Genomic DNA, 19,677 nt, shown 5'->3' with positions numbered 1-19,677 from the left:
GGGTCTTCATTGCTATGTGAGGGCTTTCTCCATTTGAGATGCTTGAGCTTCTCACTGCCGTGGCTGCTCTTGTGGTGGAGCACAGGCTCCAGAGTGCGTGGGCTTCAGTAGCTGTGGGGCGCGGGCTTCAGTAGCTGTGGAGCGCGGGCTTCAGTAGCTGTGGGGCGCGGGCTTCAGTAGCTGTGGGGCGCGGGCTTCAGTAGCTGTGGGGCGCGGGCTTCAGTAGCTGTGGGGCGCGGGCTTCAGTAGCTGTGGGGCGCGGGCTTCAGTAGCTGTGGGGCCCAGTCTCAGTTGCCCCACAGCATGTGGGATCTTCCCGACAAGGGATCGAACTGGTTCTCCCCTGCATTGCAAGGCAGATTCTTAACCACAGGACCACCAGGGACGCCCTGACTGCACATTTTCTATTTCATCTTGTGTCAGCTTGGGTTTGTTGTGTTTTTCAAAAAAGTGTTTGTTTGATCTAAATTGTTAAATTTATTGGCTGAAGTTGTTCATGATAGCTTCATGCTATCATTTTAATTCCTGTGAGATTTGTAGTGCTATATCTCGTTCCATTCCTGGCATTGGCAGTCTGTGTTTTCCCCTTTTTCTCTTTCATTCTTGTCACATCAATTTTTAAATCGAGGGTCATCGGTCTTTTTATTCCCAGATTTTCTAAAGAGCAGTTTTAGGTTCACCACAAACTTGAAAGGAAGGCACAGAAATGTTGTGTATACAGTCTGCTTTCACGCCTGCATAGCCTCCCCCATTATCAGCAGCCCTCACCAGATGGTACATTTGTTGCAACTGATAGTGTACGTATACTAACATGTCACTGGGGCTCAGACGGTAATGAATCTGCCTGCAGTGCCAGAGACCCAGGTTTGATCCCTAGTTTGAGATGATCCCCTGGAGAAGAGAATGGCAACTCACTCCAGTATTCTTGCCTGGAGAACCCCATGGACAGAGGAGCCTGGCAGGCTGAAGTCTAGAGTCAGACATGACTGAGCAACTAACACTAACATATCCTTACTGACCAAAGTCCATACTTTATATTAGGGTTCCCTCTTGGTGTTGTACTTTCAGTGTGTTTGGACAAATGTATAGTATCCTACAGAGTATTTCTGGTGTTGTTGTTTAGTCACTCAGTCATGCCCGATTCTTTTGCAACCCCATGGACTGTAGCCCACCAGACTCCTCTGTCCATGGATTTCCCAGGCAAGAATACTGGAGTGGGTTGCCATTCCCTTCTCAAGGGGATCTTCTTGACCCCGGGGATCGAACCTGTGTCTCCTGCACTGGCAGGCAGATTCTTTATTGCTGAGCCACGAAAGAAGCCACAGAGTATTTTCACTGCCCTAAAAACCCTCTCTCCTCCTATCCATTCCTCCTTCCACCAACTCCTGGCAACCACTGATCTTTTACTGTCTCCATAGTTTTTCCTTTTCCACAATGTCATATCTCTGGAGTCATAGAGTATGTATGCTTTATCAGCAACAGCAGAATTATCTTAGTTTGGTTGTAATTGATTTCTCTTTTTTTGTTTCTCTTGGGTATGAATCACAATTTCCTATTTTTTCTTATAGCTCATGGTCTTTACTGGGTCCTGGACACCATGAGTGATATGTTACAGCATCTCTGGATTCTGCCATGTCCCCTAATGGCCTTTAACTTGGCTGGACTCAAACTGCCCTCCTGCAGTGAGGAGTAGCTGAAATCTCCTAGAATTTTCATCTTTGAACTGCAGGGTTTTCTCCAAGACCCCCATGTCTCCTCCACATGTGTGGTTTTTAGCCAGTTGATTAAAGGTTTTGGTGTACTCTGTAGTCAGATTTGGGGATTCACCCTCTCTGTGGCTCTCTGTCTTCCAAGATTCACCCCAACATTGTGAACTCTCTCCTTTGACCCTTCAAGATGCCTAGGCTGCTGCTTTCTGCCACCCAAGCATTCCTGTACGGGGGATTTACCCCCAAGCAAAAGCCAGAGTCCCCAGGCAGTCTGATCTGTGACAGTGGTCTTCCAAGGGTGGGCTCCCTGGCCATGTCTTCCTGCTTTGGTCACCCTCCAGTGTCTTAAACAGTTGCTTAAAAAAAATAAATAATTTGCCCAGATTTTGTAGTTGTTTTCTGCAGAAGGTTTAATCCAGCCAATTTGCTGCTCTGTTACTGAAAGCCAGTGTTTCTTTTGCATGCCTTTGAAAAACCATGTTTTAAAAAACCTAAAGTTTGATGTGCTAAGAGCCCTTGATTAATGGACCCAAATAAAACATTTTTGCAGGAAACTGGATCAGTTTATGTGCAACCTACAACCCTGGTGATCTTAGGTGGGAAAGGAAGGGTATCATACTCTGCAGATGGGCATGTTGTGTCTTCATATACAGAAGCAGCCAGACTGACCCACACGGCGTCTGTCATTCTGTCTCTGATCCCAGTGTCAAAGGATGAATTGCAGGAGCAGAGAATTTGGTCTCAAAGAGTCAATATCCTTCCTAGGACAGTCCTAGGTACCCCTGAAATAACCAGGTGGTTTGTTTTTTTTCTGAAACCTCTATGAACCTCTTTGTATTTCCCAACTGTACTGTCTCTTGAAATAACAATTCCATGTATCATTATCTGTTTCATAAAGTGCCATCATAGACTCTCACTATCTGAAATGCTATCTATAAGTTTTTATCATTCAGTGTCAGATGTAATACTGAGGCATTACTTTTGCTAAATGTGTATCATTTGCTAAATATGTATTAGCTACCTAATACAATGTGCCTGGGACCAAAGCAGGACCCCAGCACCTCACAGGGTGGACCACAGGGAGACAGACCCCTGCATGGGTTTCCCAGGGATGCCATTCAAAGTAACATAAACTGGGTGGCTTGAAACAACCAAAAAACAATCCTATTGCATTTCGGGAGACCAGAGAGTGTTGACAGGGCCATGATTGCTCTAGGGGAGGCTCCTTCCTGCCTCCTCCAACCCTGAGGGCCTCGGCATCCTCGGCTCGTAGTTGCATCACCCCAGTCTCTGCCTTTACCAGAGCATGGCCTTCTTCCCTGTGTGTCCTTTTCTAAGAACACTATCACTGGATTTTTGGGCCCACCCTCATCCCCTGTGATCTCGTTTCCATCCTTCCTTTCTGTATACCTTGTAGGGACGCTGTTTCCAAATAAGGTCACATCCTGAGACTCCATGGGGATGTGAATTTGGGGGGACACCCTTCAACCCACTACAGCCCCCCAAAGTGAGCTATGCCCAATTGCCCATCCTAAGTTTTAAGGGCTACCCCTGGCTTTTAGGGTTCTGGGATTCAATGAATTAGCCTTCTCTGTGGCTTCATAAACTTCAGGATAGTTGGCACAGTGGTAAAGAATCCACCTGCCAGTGCAGGAGATGCGGGTTTGATCCCTGGGTCAGGAAGATCCCCTGGAGAAGGAAATGCCAACCCACTCCAGTATTCTTGCCTGGGAAATCCCATGGACAGAGGAGCCTGGCGGGCTACAGCTCATAGGGTCGTAAAGAGTCAGACATGACTGAGCATGCAGCAGCAGCATCAAGCTCCCCGAAGACCACAGTTGCATTTAACCAGTGTCTGATATTTCCGTTTGTCTTTAAATGTCAGCAGCTTCACCCTTCTCCCAATTTGAGTCACCCTCTGGGGTCCCCCCAAGTTCTGTCATGTTGGTGAGATGTGGCCTCAGAAACAAGGTGCTGGATGGAAGGCCTGTGGGCCTCAGGCTTCGAATCAAGACAGTGTAATTTTTCTATGTCTTCCAAAACCACACCACTTTATCAAACTCAAATTATGTGGACCAATGACCAACAACCATGGCCCATCGCCTGTTTTTATAAATAGTTTTATCAGAACCCTGCCAAGATCATTCATTCATGTGTCAGCCATGGTCGCTTCTGTGCTATGATGGCAAAGTCTAGTAACAGAGCTCAGGCGGGCCCGTAAGTCCCACCTGGGACTTAAGTCTTCTGACTCTGGTCTGAATGACATTTGTTGCTGTTGTTCAGTCAGTTAGTCATGTCAGATTCTGCGACCCCATGGACTGCAGCACACCAGGCTTCCCTGTTCTTCACCATCTCCCGGAGCTTGTTCAAACTCATGTCCATTGAGTCAGTGATGCCATCCAACCATCTTATCATCTGTCATCCTCTTCTCCTACCTTCAATCTTTCCTGGCATCAGGGTCTTTTCCCACGGGTTGGCTCTTCGCATCAGGTGGCCAAGGTATTGGAGCTTCGTCCTCAGCATCCGTCCTTCCAATGAATATTCAGGATTGATTTTCTTTAGGATTGACTGGTTTGATCTCCTTGCTGTCCAACAGACTCTCAAGAGTCTTCAACACCGCTGTTCAAAATCATCAGTTCTTTGGCTCTCAGCCTTCTTTATGGTTCACCTCTCAAATCCATACTTGACTACTAGAAAAACCATAGCTTTGACTATTCAGACCTTTGTCAGCAAAGTGATATCTCTGCTTTTTAATACACCGTCTACATTTATCATAGCTTTTCTTCCAAGGAGCAAGCGTCTTCTAATTCCATAGCTGCAGTCACCATCTGCAGTGATTTTGGAGCCCGAGAAAATAAAGTCTGTCCCTATTTCCATTGTTTCCCCATCTATTTGCCGTGAAGTGATGGGACCAGGTGCCATGATCTTAGTTTTTTGAATGTTGAGTTTTAAGCCAACTTTTTCACTAAATGCCATACAGTGTGATAGACAGATAGTGCATCCTGGTTGGGAGGGTGTTAGACTAACTCACATTCTGGAAGGTGCATTCTGGCCACAGGAAGCCGAGCACGGGCCCGCCATCTATCCCACTCGCTCACAGCCTCTCCTTGTCTCCATAAGACCTCAACTCTGGACCAAGGAGCTGGTCTCAGTGCAGTCAGCCTCCTCACTTTCTCACTCGTGGATTCATTTCATGGAGAGTTTGAGTCACTTTCCCCCAAGTGCCACTGAAGTTACCCACTTCCTGGCTTCAGATGGGAACCGAATGGTACAGAGTGGGTAACTGACTGGCTAAAATGGTCAAAGAGAACCATGAGTATAAGACCACGAGTTAGGCAAATTCCAAAAGAATAATTCCCAAAGTGAGTTTCATCAGGAAGGAGAGAAAGTTGGAGACCCAGCAAATACAGATTGGAAATTCACAGTGTCCTTCTCCTCTCCCTTCTCTCCCTCCTCCCCCTCCCCCCCTCTCCCTCCCTTCTTCTCTTCCTCCTCCAAAAGAGGCAAAGAGCTTGTGAAGCAGCAGTCCTTGTATGGATCTGGGGACCTCTGGTGGTGAGAACTGAGTCAAGGTCACAGGAAATAGAAGAACACCACAGGCATGGCCACAGTCCATCAAATAGGTCCTGTGGTACCAAAGGCCCTGGGGTGGGGGTGGGTGGAAGGGACCTGGGATAGTCAATAAAGATGGAATTTGGCCAGCACTCTCAGAGCCAAACAAACACACTTGCATACCTTTCTGCTTCCCTTAGGCAGATTGTTTAAATCTATTATCAGTTTTTCTTTGAATTTTTTAAAAAGGCTTTTAAAAAATTATCTACTTATTATTAGAGGTGGGACTCTTGGGGAAACACAGAAAGAAACATAGAAAGTTTCTGGCAGTATGTCCTGGGCACCGTGGTGTGTGCAATGCTGTCCAGATCTCCCGGGAGTTGGGAGCCCGGACCCTTCACTCGTGGGGGGACATGCTCAGAGCCGTGGCCAGGAGGGGACAAGACAGAGATGAGACAGCCGTGTGCAGCCACAAAGCCATCTCCTCTGTCTGCAGTTACTGATCTGCTTCTTGAAGCTTTAAGATAGCCAGTGTTTATTAAAAAGTAAAGAGAGGAATTTCCCTGGCAGTCCAATGATTGAGACTCCACGCTTCCACTGCAGGGTGCATGGGTTCAATCCCTGGTTGGGGAGTCAAGATCCCACATGCCCTGCTGCGTGGCAAAAAAAAAGTTATTTTTTTTAATGTAAAGAGTTTGACTTTCAGCATTTTCCTGGAGTGAATCTCATCTGCCACTGTGTGCTGTGGTTACATGAACTTTTTGGTGGAGAATTTTTAAACGACCCATTTGAGAGATGTCTGCACCTGGCTACAGAGAAATATATCAATACTTTTACACTTTCTTATGGGCAGTGGGGCTGGAAGAAGCACAAGCTGGAATCAAGATTGCCGGGAGAAGTATCAATAACCTCAGATATGCAGATGATACTACCCTTATGGCAGAAAGTGAAGAGGAACTCAAAAGCCTCTTGATAAAAGTGAAAGAGGAGAGTGAAAAGGTTGGCTTGAAGCTCAACATTCAGAAAACAAAGATCATGGCATCTGGTCCCATCACTTCATGGGAAATAGATGGAAAAACAGTGGAAACAGTGTCAGACTTTATTTTTTTGGGCTCCAAAATCACTGCAGATGCTGATTGCAGCCATGAAATTAAAAGACGCTTGCTCCTTGGAAGGAAAGTTATGACCAACCTTGATAGTATATTAAAAAGCAGAGACATTACTTTGCCAACCAAGGTCCGTCTAGTCAAGGCAATGGTTTTTCCCGTGGTCATGTATGGATGTGAGAGTTGGACTGTGAAGAAAACTGATTGCCGAAGAATCGATGCTTTTGAACTGTGGTGCTGGAGAAGACTCTTGAGAGTCCCTTGGACTGCAAGGAGATCCAACCAGTCCATTCTAAAGGAGATCAGTCCTGGGTGTTCATTGGAAGGACTGATGCTAAAACTGAAACTGCAATACTTTAGCCACCTCATGTGACGAGTTGACTCACTGGAAAAGACTCTGATACTGGGAAAGGTTGGGGGCGGGAGAAGAAGGGGATGACGGAGAATGAGATGGCTGGATGGCATCACCGACTCTGTGGACATGAGTTTGATTGTACTCCGGGAGTTGGTGATGGACAGGGAGGCCTGGCATGCTGTGATTCATGGGGTCGCAAAGAGTCAGACACGACTGAGCGACTGAACTGAACTGAACTGATGGGCAGTGGAACAAAAGGCACCTTTTCTTATTGCTGAAATGCCTGAGGATTTTTCTCCAGTCCAAAGGAAGGTGCCATTTCTTTCCTCTGCCATCACCTTTTTTCTCGCTGGTGTTGAATCCACCACCAGAGGGACACTGGTATCTGGGGACATCTGTGGTTGTCATGACTTGGGGGGGGGCAGGGGTGCTGTTCCACCCCTCACCTGGCCCAGGAGGTGCCACAGACCTGCTCACTGTCCTGCTCGCTGGCCACGGTGCCAAGAGGACACCCTGCCCTAAGAGGATGCACTTATAGTGGGGTGTGGTAGCTCCCCAGATGGCAAACATCCAACAAGAGCTTTTAATTCTCTCCATAAATGGTTTAAAAATTGCATGAACCCTTGAAAATAGTCGAGCTTGATGTGATTGGAAAGGGAAACGCCATTGTCCCACACCTGTCCTTCAGGAATTCCTGCTGGGCTATTTTTCAGGTTTCTGTTGGGAAAAATACCTCCTGCCCCTCCCTTCTCTCTTCTTATGAAATAATGGCGAAGCCTCTCTCCCCCTGCCTCTTACATACCTAGTCTGGCCAGGATCCTTGCATTTGAACTTGGTCGTTGCCACTCGCTCACCTACCTTGTACATTGCCTCTCCAGGCTTCATGATGGCGGCCCTGCCCCCCTCATTCTCTCTCCACCCTCCCCTCACTCTCTCTCCACCTCTCTTCAGACCTGAGCATGCAGAACTCAGAGAGTGGATCGGATTCACCGGCTTCCGTGGCTTTGTGTTCGTCAGCGGCTGCCCAGGCGCCTGTGGCCCAGCCAGTGACAGCTTCCCCGCAGGTAACAGATCAGCCTGCCTGTTGCTTAGGCAGCCCCGGGAAAACCAGTGCAGCCAGGGTGGACACATCCACCACGGTTTCAAAAAACATTTAAATCTGCAGAGCCTGGCATCTCTATTTTTCTGAACTGACTTCTCAGCTCCATGGCTGCTGCTGTTGAAAGGCACTCTCATGTTCCTCCCTCTTCCCATGATATCTGGCCTTTTCACCGTTTGTTTTAAAAGACCCCACCAAGGAATCGGTGAAATGATCCAAACTCAGAATCAAAGCCCTTCTCAGAATCTGATCGACTTTGTTCTCATCTGCTAGCGGCAGTTTTCTTGTACCTTGGAAGTGAGCCTTCTACACAGAAGTGAGAAGTCTTAGGATTGGTTCATAATTGAATCTAGCATTAGAAGTGGCATATTCTTTCAAATTTGCAGAGAATTTTCACATCAAGGTTCTCCCAACTTCTAGATTTCTGCAGTAGCTTGGAATACACCAGAAAGTAAACATAAACGTAATTCCGCATGAAACTGAAGGTAATGGAACAGACCAGAAGTTATAGACATAAGCAGAGGCCCACTCTCCATGATTCACAAATCTGAAAATTAGGAGCGGGACAGAAAGAATTGGTACCGGCAAAAAAGAAAAATAAAACCCATAATTCAGCAAAAGCAAGAAGACAGACACCAAGACCACTTGTTCAGTTCAGAACACGTAGTCAGGCACGTGTGGCATCTTTTTCATAGAAGTGTGGCCACCCCAGCATGGGTGCCTAGAGGGCGTGATCACTTGTGGCTGTGGCCTCGCTGTTTCCTTGCCCACCGCATCTGATGCACAGGCCCTCCACCCCCTGTTCCCTAGGGTCCCTCTCACCAGCCCCAGTCTCAGATGCCCCAGGTCTGGGTGGCGGCCGCCTTCACTCTGGTGACTGCAGGCAGACTGGTCCCAGCATTCTGCCATGAGCTCCATGTCCATCCCAGGCTCCAGGGCTCCCGTCCCTGCTGGAGATGGGTCCAGCCCCCCAGCCCAGCATCAGTGGCTGCAAACCCCACCCCTTGGGCACCTGTCTCACCTGCAAGCTTCCTGAAGAGTGAGCACCCAGTGCCTCCCCAGTAAGGGGCTTTCTTGCTCCCTGCATCCCATGATGCATGCTTCCTACTGCTTCTCTCAGTCCCGCGCCATCCAGCAGAACTTCCCAGCACAGTGGGAGTGTCCTGCTGCCAGCCCCACCAGGCTCCAAGCACCAGCTGTGTAGCCAGTGCTGCAGAGCAACTGAAGTTTGCAGTTCATTTAAATCAAAGTAAATGTCAATGGCCACAGAGATACACAGCTATTATCTTCCATATTGGATGCCTCAGCTTTGGGGAGCGTGTGCCTGTAAATCCTCAAAATTCTTATTTATCTATTTGAGGTGAAATTCACATGACACAAGATTTGCCATTTTATGGTGAACAATTTAGCAGTGTTTAAGATGCTGAAGCTGTAATACTTTGGCCACCTCATGCGACGAGTTGACTCACTGGAAAAGACCCTGATGCTGGGAGGGATTGGGGGCAGGAGGAGAAGGGGACGACAGAGGATGAGATGGCTAGATGGCACCACCGACTCAATGGACATGAGTTTGGGTAAACTCCGGGAGTTGGTGATGGACAGGGAGGCCTGGCGTGTTGTGATTCATGGGGTCGCAAAGAGTCGGACATGACTGAGCGACTGAACTGAACTGAACTGAAGACATTCACAGTGTCCTGCAACCTCCGCTTCTGGCTAGTTCAAGGACATCTTCATCCTCCCAAATAGAAACCCCCTCCCCATTAGCAATGACCCTCCATCCCCCACCCCCAGCCCCCAGCAACCAGGAATCCACTCTGTCCCGGTGGATCAGTCTGTTCTGGACATTTCACATAGATAGAATCACACACTGTGTGTCCTTCTGTGCTCACTGAGCGTCATGTTCTCAAGGTCCATTCACACTGGGTTGAGAGTTGGGCTTCTCTCCTTTTTCTGGAGAGTGATATTCCCCTGTGTAGATGGACACTTGGGGTTTGTCCATCCATCCTGTCGATCTCTGGGCCATCTGTGTTCTCTGTGTCTTTGGGGGTGAGTTCACGGAGGGCTAAGTGTGTTGAATTCTTGGTGCAGTGGTGTTCATGAGGCCAAGCCCTGCAGAATTACTGCACCTGGTGATGCATAGGGTCCACGAGGCCAATCCCAGAATCACAGTCCACGACTTCCCAAGCCCCAGGCCCACAGAAACAAATCCCTCCTACTCCTGCCTCCCCTCGGGAGTGCATTTGATCCTTCCCGATTTCCTAGCTTTGTCCGTTCAACCAGTTCTCCAGCAAAGTGACAAAACCATTCTGGGAAGATGGCCCAGGGGCCCAGAGAGCAGCCATGGAGCCCAGGAGGGGGCTGGCCTGAGTCTGGGGTAAAGAACTTCCAATACTGAGATGCTGGGACTGCAACCTAGCAGTGACCACTCTGGGCTTCCTTTATTCTTGTGTGTTAAACGGAGGCAGGTCGAGGGTGAACTGAGGCACGGTGGGGTGTGACCCAGCTTGTCCAGGGGGAAGCAGTGTGGACAGCGCCCAGTTCTCAGCCCACGTCACCCTGGTGACTGCAGACCCCAAGAAGACAAAGCTGCTGGGGGCATGTGTGTGCCCTTCTTTTTCTTACCCCCCCCCACCCCACCGCCACATACGTTTCCATTAAGCAGCAGCAGGCATGGTCACACGGCTGTGACCTGTATTTGTTTTCAGGACTCACGTATGATGAGCCTAAATGTCCTCTCTCCTTCCCTTGTAGAGGGTGTTGGTCCAGGCAGCGGGCTCGGCTCCCAAAGGGGCCCAGATGCAGCCACTTTCCCTCCCCAGAGTCCAGCAGGCACCACAGCAGGTAACCACAGCGCAGGGGACGTGGGACGCGGTTGGCATGGCATGCCTGGGAGCCCCCATCCGAACGACAGTGCTTGCTTTCCTGTTTTGTCGTTTCCTTTTGTGTGACGTGTTTGGTTCCTTACCAGGAAGTTCTCTTTGGAAGCATTAAAAAAAAAAATCTGTTGCTGCAGATAGTTTGCTTCAAGCCAAGAAAACTGATGATCTTTATTCATTCAGATCTTCAGCCTTTCAGGCACAAGTGAGCCGCTAGGTAGAGCCTGGGGTGCAGCTGAAGACACGCAGGCAGATAGCAGAGGTTTCTAAATAGGAGGAATGTGGAGCCTCCAGGAGAGGCAGACCCACCCGCAGGCAAGTGCTGGACCCTCAGACAGGCGCTTCTTGTGCAGTTAAATGATTAGAGAACAGAGCTTCAACGTGTGGGCTCAGCAGCCAGATCACAGCCCAGATCATCAGCTCAGACAGGCAGCGTGATCTTAGCAGCAGTCAGCAAACCTTTTTTGGAAAAGTCCTCACAGTGCTTTTTGTTTGGTTGGTTGGTTTTGCAGGCCAGACAGTCTCAGGCACAACCAGGCAATTCTCGTGGAAGGGATAGTGTGGCCGTGTGCCAATAAAACTATTTGTATGATCAGGTGGGCCAGATTTGACCCAAGGACCAGAGTTTGCTGACTCCTGCTCTATGCGAGATGCTGAATTCAAATTCGTTCAGGCTCCTGTGCAACAAGACCTAGGGGCATAGTGTGGAGACGGCGAGACCCCAGAGGACACGCTTCTCCCTTCAAGGGGCTCTGCTCAGATTAGCAGGGTGTTTAGAGAGGTTTGCCTGATGCTGTGTGATTTGGGGTTTCCTGCAGGAGGAGCGAAAGCTCTGGGGGTGCCCAGCAGGGACCCTGCGTCTTTGCCTCAGCTCCTCAAGGGAGGGGCACGACCATGGCTCCGTGACTCCAGAAGCTTCCCCTGTTCCGTGGGACTGGGCATGTGTCCACCATTTCTCTCCGGTCTGACCTCTGCATCATACCCACCCCCTACAGACAAGAGGGGTTATGTGTGTGCACGTGTCCCTGGGTTGTGTCCTTAGAGGTGGGAGTCGAGCCAGTCCTGCCGCTGCATGAAGGTCTATGGAGAGGCCACGATGAGACCTGCCCCTGATTTCCTCATCCACAACGAGCTTGAATCAGGCATCCACTAAGCCTCTCTCCACAGCGGAGTCCTGAAGTTCCCCACGCAGAGCTCTGGGGGCACCTGCATCCCCCAGGGGTCATCAGCTGAGGCTGCGGACTGACAGAGGAGGGAGGGGTCTTCCCACCGGCCCCTGCCATCTGCCCCCACCTCCCTGCCCTACTCCAGGCCCAGCACTCCTACTGATTCTGCTCAGACCTTCACAGTCCCTCCCCAGAGGGGTTCCCGAGGCCCCTCCCCCACCCAGCTGCTGGGGACAGCCACTAGGGCACCAGAGGGGGTGGCGCGGGGGTGATAGTGCACGTGAGCCAGTTGAACTCCTGTCCTGCCAGAGGGTGGGAGTAATGGGGAGCGGGATCAGACACTCCAAGGTCCCAGGTCTGTCCACATCTCTGGTGTCCACCGTCAGGCGGGACCAGCCCCTCTGCCCAGTGGCCAGTAGACCCCAGGCACCATCACCACCACCACCCCCTGCCCTGTTCTGCATCTCAGCTCCCAGGTGCCAGCTGGGCTCTTCTCCATATAGAATAGGGGTCCCAGCCTGCTACGGTCATCCCTGTCTGGGCTAATCCAGAATACGTGGCCTCAACGTGACCATCTCTCCTAGTTTTTAGAAGTGCCAGCCAGGGGTGGGACAAGTGTAACATGGCACTAAGTGTTCACAAAAGGCAATAGGAGATATCTCCTGAAAACCGTGTAATGCCAAGTGTCTGCTGTTGTTTCAGGTCCAGCCGGTGCAGCACGTGTACCCCCACCAGGTGCAGTACGTGGAGGGTGGGGACGCCGTCTTCACCAACGGAGCCTTGTACGTGGGTGTCCTCTCCCCTCCCCAGGAAGGGGTTAGCAGGGAACCAACCTGGCCACCATGGCTACTGAGCTCCCTTGGCAATGGGTTTGCCCACAGTCTTCTCCCTTCACCTCCTAGTGGGGTGACCCAGCTATTACACCCCCATCAGGACATCACAGCCCAGTAGAGATATCAGAAATCATAGGCCTTTGTAGTTTTACTTCAAGGAAAGGCAGTTTTAAAAAGCAGAAACTCCAACCCACCCTTGAAGTCTGGAGAGCCCACCTTTAAAACCCAGAAACCATTTCCATCTCTGCTTTTTCATTCTGGCCTCTGTTAGCCTCTGGCTTATCTTGATGTTTTGAGAACTTTATCTTCTACTTGTCAAGGACGTCCAGGGTTCTCTGCTTTTGAACTCTGTGATGCTTGGGGCAGAGTGATGCGGTTCCCAGAAACTCGCTGCTCGGCATGCATCCTTGTGCCTGCTTCTGACTCTGGTTTCACGACTCCCCGCTGGGGTCCTGGGAGGGCGCGGGGGCCTGGCTGTGGTTAGAGATGTGACTGCTGGGATCCTGAGTATCCACAGCTCAGCGCTGACCCAGAGGAGCATGGGTGAACCCTGGGGCCTCAGCAGGTTCTGGGGGGGGCACTCTGGTGGTAGTGTTCTGGTTTGACTGCACTGTGGTCAGAGAAGATGTCCCCCAGGGATCAGAGGGACCTCCCTACACCCCCAGAGGGGCCTTCCCTCAGTCACCCCCGAGGAAAAACCCTACTGACCGCCTTTCACTGTAGCAGGCTGGACATCAATGGACATGGTTAATGATTTGATCCAGATGTTAAAGGAACATCAGACGAATTCTTGGAATCCTTGAGATATTCTTTTTATTAAGCAATTACATTAAAAAAAAAAACTGACTTTCTGGGTTGAAAGAACTAGATTCTCAGGAAGCTGCAAAATGAGCCCAGAGTCCCTTGTACCATTCACCCAGGCTCCCCATCCGGCTCCCTGCCGCCAGTGGTGACAGCATCTGCGACTGCAGGACACTGACATCGGGTGTATTCAGCTTCACAGCCCTTACACGCACTTGTGCCCAAGAGCCTGTGTGTGTATGGGGCGGGGGCGGGGGTGTGGGTGTGGGTGTGGGTGTGGGTGTGTGTGGGTCGGTGGGTGACTTTACATCATCTTATCCCGGGGTAGCCCTCCCGTAACCAGGTCCGGGTGCAGTCCCGCCCCATGCCCCCAGGGGGCGCCCGCGTGCAGTTCGCACCTGCGGTTTGTAAATGAGTTGTTCTGTCAGCTGGGATTCCACGTGCTTTCTGAGACCCTGGCTGTGAAATTGGCTGTGTTGACAGTCCGCGGCTGATTTAGCCACGCGCTCGGTGCCCTGGGCCCCGGCATTGACACGACGCCTTTTCTCTCTCCACCAGGCGCACGGCCTACGCCTACAACCCCGAGCCTCAGATGTACGCCCCCAGCAGCGCAGCGTCCTACTTTGAGGCCCCAGGCGGCGCCCAGGTGACCGTGGCAGGCTCCTCCCCGCCCGCAGTCCCCTCCCACAGCATGGTGGGCATCACCATGGATGTCGGGGGCAGCCCCATCGTCTCCAGCGCGGGAGCCTACCTTATCCACGGGGGCATGGACGGCACCAGGCACACCCTGGCCCACACGTCCCGCTCGTCGCCGGCTACGGTATGTACGTCCCGGGCTCTGGAGGGGGCAGGTTAAACCCCCAACAGCAGCAGGATGGCGAGTAGAAGGCAGCTGGGACCATGGGCGTTGTGCCCCACCAGCCTCAGACAGGTGCCCTGTCTGTGAACCTGGGGTCCTCCCTTGGTAAAGACAGAGCATGGCTAGCCAGGCGGCTGCTGGGAGCGCTGTTGCGTGCTGGTGGATGCTACCGGTGCTCCACCGTGACCACGGTCATCATCGTCAGCCTCCAGGAGGTGGAGATCGGCCCTTCCCTGCGAAACTGGGCTGAACCAAAGCAGAGCCATATGGGCACCCCTTGCCCCTGCCCCAAACCGTGGCTTATCTGCTTTGGAAATGTATCTGCTTTGAAAACCCTATGTCCCATACTTACTCTAATTTTTAAAATTAGCACAGAATAGAGTGAACCAATTGGGTGCACGGAGCGACAAGTTGCGATGCACACACAGACTCGGGTGCCTCTCCCTACATCAGAATACAGCACGGTGGCGTTGTCCCCAGAGCTCCCTGGGTATTTCTTGGTTGTGACACCCTCCTCTCACCCACGAGCCCTGTCACCCGTGGGTCTGTCGTCCGTCACCGCAGTTTTGCTTTGGTCGGAGGGGATCATCCCCAAGATCGCCAGCTTCTTTCCCCCAGTGTGGATCCTGGAGATCCCGTCCAGTTGTCTCGTGAGTCACTGGCTCCTTCCTATTCCTCAGTCATCTTCCTTTACCCAAAAGTTCATTCATCCTTTCACCAGCCGAGGGCCGCCTGGGTTTTTCCAGTTTTTCATGATTTTGAATAAAACAGTGAGAAGTACTCCCATGTGTAGACACATGTTTTGCTTTCTCTGCGGTTAATCAATGCCTACGAGTGGGATTGCTTGCTCCTATGGTAAGTACATGTTTAAATTTATCCCAAACCACCTGTGTTTTCCTGCTCAGTGTGAGTTCCTCCCCCAGCCAGGTGTGAGCTCCTCTCGTCCACCTTGTGGCCAGCATCTTTCGTTCTCAGGTGTCGTCAGCATCTTTTGTTTTAGCCATTTTCATCAGGGTGCGGTGGTGTCTCACAGTGGTTGTAATTTGCATTTTCGTAATCACTAGTGATGGCGAGAACCCATTCATGGGCTTTGCCTCTCATATATATATATTCTCTGGGGATGTGTCAGTTGAAGTTTATTGTTATTAACTGTGTTGTCTGTTTTCTTACTGTTAGTTTTGAGAATTGCTTGTATATTCTGGATTCAAGTCCCCTGCCAGATTTGTGATTTGCAAATATTCTTTCCCAGTCTTTAAAATGTTTTTTATTCTCTTACAAGTTCTATATAAATTTTAGATCAGTTTATCTATATTTACAAAAAAATTCCTAGTGGGATTTTGATTAAATAGCCTTAAAGCTCTATATCAGTTTGGAGAGAATTGACATCTTTAAGTATCTTTTGGGTTTGGAGCTATTGTAAGTGGTATTGATTTTTAATTTCCAACTCTTCATTGCTAACGTATGAAAATATAGTTGATTTCTGGCTCTTGAGTTTGCCTCCGGAGACTTTATCAAACTCACTTTTTAGTTCTAAGAGTTTCTTGTGGTCTGCAAATAGGAAGTTTTATTTCCCCCTTTCCAATCTGGATGACTTTTATTTCTTTTACTTGCCTTACTGCACTGGCTAGAACATCCTGTGCATGCTAAGTCACTTCAGTCATGTCCCACTCTTTGCGACCCTATGGGCTGTATCCCACCAGGCTCCTCTGTCCATGGGATTCTCCAGGCAAGAATACTGGAGTGGGTTGCCGTGCCCTCCTCCAGGGGATCTTCCCGACCCAGGTATTGAACCCATGTCTTTTATGTCTCCTGCATTGTCAGGTGGGTTCTTTACCACTATCGCCACCAAAGCCCAGGACGTCCTGTACAATGTTGCATATGAGTAGTGAGAGAGGATATCCCTTAGGGAAAAGCGTCAGTCTTTCATCCCTAAGTGATGTTACCTGTAGGGTTTTCACAATGCCCTTTTTCAGGCTGAGGAAGTTTCCTTCTATTCCCAGTTTTCTGAGCGTCTTTATCATAATTGGATGTTGAGTTTTGTCAAGTGCTTTCTTTTCATCCATACGATCATGTGCTTTTTCTTCTTTAGACTATTGATATAATGGGTCAATTTAAAAATACCTTCCTGTTTTTGTGGAGGCCTAATTTTCAATAGAAGCGGATGCTTTAGCCTCATCCCTGTTCTCTCGATCCTGATGTGTTTCAGGGTCACCCTGATATCAGAGGCCCCCCCAAGTCTTGCTGGCCTCTCCTTTCTATGTCCAGAGTGTGGGCACTGCCTGACCTGCCATCCTAGGGTTCCACCAGCCTGTACCTCCCCACCTGCTCCCTAGAGCCATGGCTGTGGGTGCCGCCTGCCCCGCCATCCTGGGGCACCACCAGCCTGTGCCTCCCCACCTGCTCCCTGCAGGGCCCTCAGCACACCCTCAGAGGACCGGCTGGCAGACCTGAGCGTGGAGCTGCTGTCAGTCGGGAGTGTTCCTCACAGACATGATGCCTGCACATCAGCAGATTGCATCGACTGATCCTAGTGAATAAACTAGGGTCACAGGTCACAGCCCAACTGCAGTCACAGCTCATGCTGTTCTCTGTGGTCCACACCACCTCACCATAGCTCAGACCCTGGGCTGCCCAGTCCCTGTGGTCTGATATCTGGGTTTCAAGTTTTTCAATTGATTGGAAATCCATGGACATGTATTTTGACACCCTACCCTACTCTTCCAGGACCGATTTTATTTTTTGAGCTCCAAAATCACTGCGGACAGTGACTGAAGCCATGAAATTAAAAGATTCTTGTTCCTTGGAAGGAAAACTGTGACAAACCTAGACAGTGTATTAAAAAGCATTACTTTGCCAACAAAGGTCCGTCTAGTCAAAGCTATGGTTTTCCAGTAGTCATGTATGGATGTGAGAGTTGGACCATAAGGAAAGCTGAGCACTGAAGAATTGATGCTTTTGAACTGTGGTGCCAGAGAAAACTCTCAAGAGTCCCTTGCTGCAAGGAGATCAAACCAGTCAATCCTAAAGGAAATCAACCCTGAATATTCACTGGAAGGACTGATGCTGAAGCTGAAGTTCCAATCTTTTGGCCATGTGATTGTGATTCAAAGAGTCAACTCATTGGAAAAGACTCTGATGCCGGGAAAGACTGAGGGCAGGAGGAGAACGGGGCAACAGAGGATGAGATGGTTGGATGACATCATCAACTCGATGGACATGAGTTCAAGTGAACTCAGAGAGATGGTGAAGGACAGAGAAGCCTGGTGTGCTGCAGTCCATGGGGTCGCAAAGAGTTGGACACAACTTAGCGACTGAACGACAACAATATGTAGAATCTAAAATATAATACAAATGAATTTATTTACAAAACAGATTCACAGACACAGAAAACAAAGTTATAGTTACAAAAGGGGAAAGTGGGTGGGGAGGGATAAATTAGGAGTTTGGGATTAGCAGATATAAAGTACTATACATAAAATAGATAAATAACAATGTTCCACTGTACAGCACAGGGAACTATATTCAATATCCTTTGATAAACCAAATGGAAAAGAATATGAAAAAGAATATATGTATTTTAGTTGCAGTATCTGGGGCCTTGGGATGACAGATTCAAGTTCTGCAGCGTGCAGGCTAGAGCAGACACATCTGAGATGCCAGTAGAAATCCTAGGAGTTTCTTGTCTGAGTCATCAGAGACTCAGCTCCTGCTCTCAGGACCCCAGCAAACATCCTGGCTCTGGCCACCTGCACTCAGGGGTATAGAGGAGCCACATCTCACATCCTCTGTCCAGCTCCCCAAGAAGACCATCACATGGTCACTGCAAGTAGATATGCAGACGTAAGGGACTTGCTTCCGTCTACACTCAGTAAGACTGATGGAGAGCCCATCCACGCCTCTTTGTGTCTGACCTGGCTTCCCACGCGGGCCCCTCCATTCTCATGGCACCCCTCCTGGTGGCCCACGGGGCTGGTGCACCATCCACATGGCCTCACAGCTCACAGTGGATCATCAGCCGCAAAACAGCTCTGCTCTGTAGCCTGCATTTCCAGGGAAGATCGGGATATCTTGACAGCAAGCTCGCATGCCTACTGGGCTTTTGCTAGAGACTGCCTTGCCCCCTGGACAGACCTTTGTCCAAATACCACAGGAAACATTTTGCCAGCAAAAGCAGATCCATTTTTTCCCTAAAATATTCATCATCAGACTTCCCTGGAAGTCCAGCAGTTAAGACTCAGTGCTTCCACTGCCAGTGAACTGAGTTCGATCCCTGGTCAAGGAACTAAGATCGTGCAATCAACCAAACCAATACATTAATGAATAGATAAATAATTCATTATCACTTTTTATCTGTTTAAGAGACTTTCTTAGAGAAATTTTAGGTTTATAGAAAAATCAAGCCTCAGTTCAGTTCAGTCGCTCAGTCGTATCCAACTCTTTGTGACCCCCTGGACTGCAGCACCCCAGGCTTCCCTGTCCATCACCAACTCCCAGACCCTACTCAAACTCATGTCCATTGTGTCGGTAATACCATCCAACCATCTCATCCTCTGTCGTCCCCTTCTCCTTCCGCCTTCAATCTTTCCAAGTATCAGGGTCTTTTCCAATGAGTCAGTTCTTAGCATCAGGTGGCCAAAGTATTGGAGTTTCAGCTTCAGCATCAGTCCTTCCAATGAATATTCAGGACTGATTTCCTTTAGGATGGACTGGTTGGATCTCCTTGCAGTCCAAGTGACTCTCAAGAGTCTTCTCCAACACCACGGTTCCAAAGCATCAATTCTTTGGTGCTCAGGTTTCTTTATAGTCCAACTTTCACGTCCATACATAACTACTGGAAAAACTATAGCTTTGACTATATGGACCTTTGTTGGCAAAGTAATGTCTCTGCTTTTTAATATGCTGTCTAGGTTGGTCATAGCTTTTCATTCCTTTTCTAAAGGAGCAAGCATCTTTTAATTTCATGGCTGCAGTTACCATCTGCAGTGATTTTAGAGCCCCCCAAAAGTAAAGTCTGTCACTGTTTCCATTGTTTCTGCATCTGTTTGCTATGAAGTGATGGGACCAGAGGCCATGATCTTAGTTTTCTTAATGTTGAGTTTTAAGCCAACTTTTTCATTCTCTTCTTTCACTTTCATCAAGAGACTCTTTAGTTCTTCTTCGCTTTTTGCCATAAGGGTAGTGTCCTCTGTGTATCTGAGGTTATTGATATTTCTCCCGGCAGTCTTGATTCCAACTTGTGCTTTATCCAGCCCAGCATTTCTCATGATGTACTCTGCATATAAGTTAAATAAGCAGGGTGACAATATACAGCCTTGATGTAC

The 19,677-nt window shown here is 49.4% G+C and overlaps 1 protein-coding gene across 4 annotated transcripts in view; it reads left to right on the top strand.

Annotated features, from left to right (window-relative positions):
- RFX2 (regulatory factor X2) overlaps positions 1-19,677 on the top strand; it is a 95,211-nt gene that overhangs the window by 45,366 nt on the left and 30,168 nt on the right. For 3 of the 4 annotated variants that reach the window (XM_055429402.2, XM_055429401.2, XM_088838920.1), the window contains exons 2-5: positions 7,674-7,786; positions 10,573-10,662; positions 12,566-12,645; positions 14,056-14,317. In XM_055429402.2, coding sequence (XP_055285377.1) covers positions 7,682-7,786; positions 10,573-10,662; positions 12,566-12,645; positions 14,056-14,317 — 537 coding nt within the window. In that variant the 5' untranslated portion in view covers positions 7,674-7,681. The remainder of the gene's footprint in view (positions 1-7,673; positions 7,787-10,572; positions 10,663-12,565; positions 12,646-14,055; positions 14,318-19,677) is intronic. The other variant, XM_055429403.2, reaches the window with a different exon arrangement.

The sequence above is a fragment of the Moschus berezovskii genome, chromosome 8, assembly GCF_049115385.1.
Source record: "Moschus berezovskii isolate FMDL1 chromosome 8, NW_MosBer_1.0, whole genome shotgun sequence".
Classification (NCBI taxonomy): domain Eukaryota; kingdom Metazoa; phylum Chordata; class Mammalia; order Artiodactyla; family Moschidae; genus Moschus; species Moschus berezovskii.
This window is presented reverse-complemented; position numbering and strand designations above follow the sequence as displayed.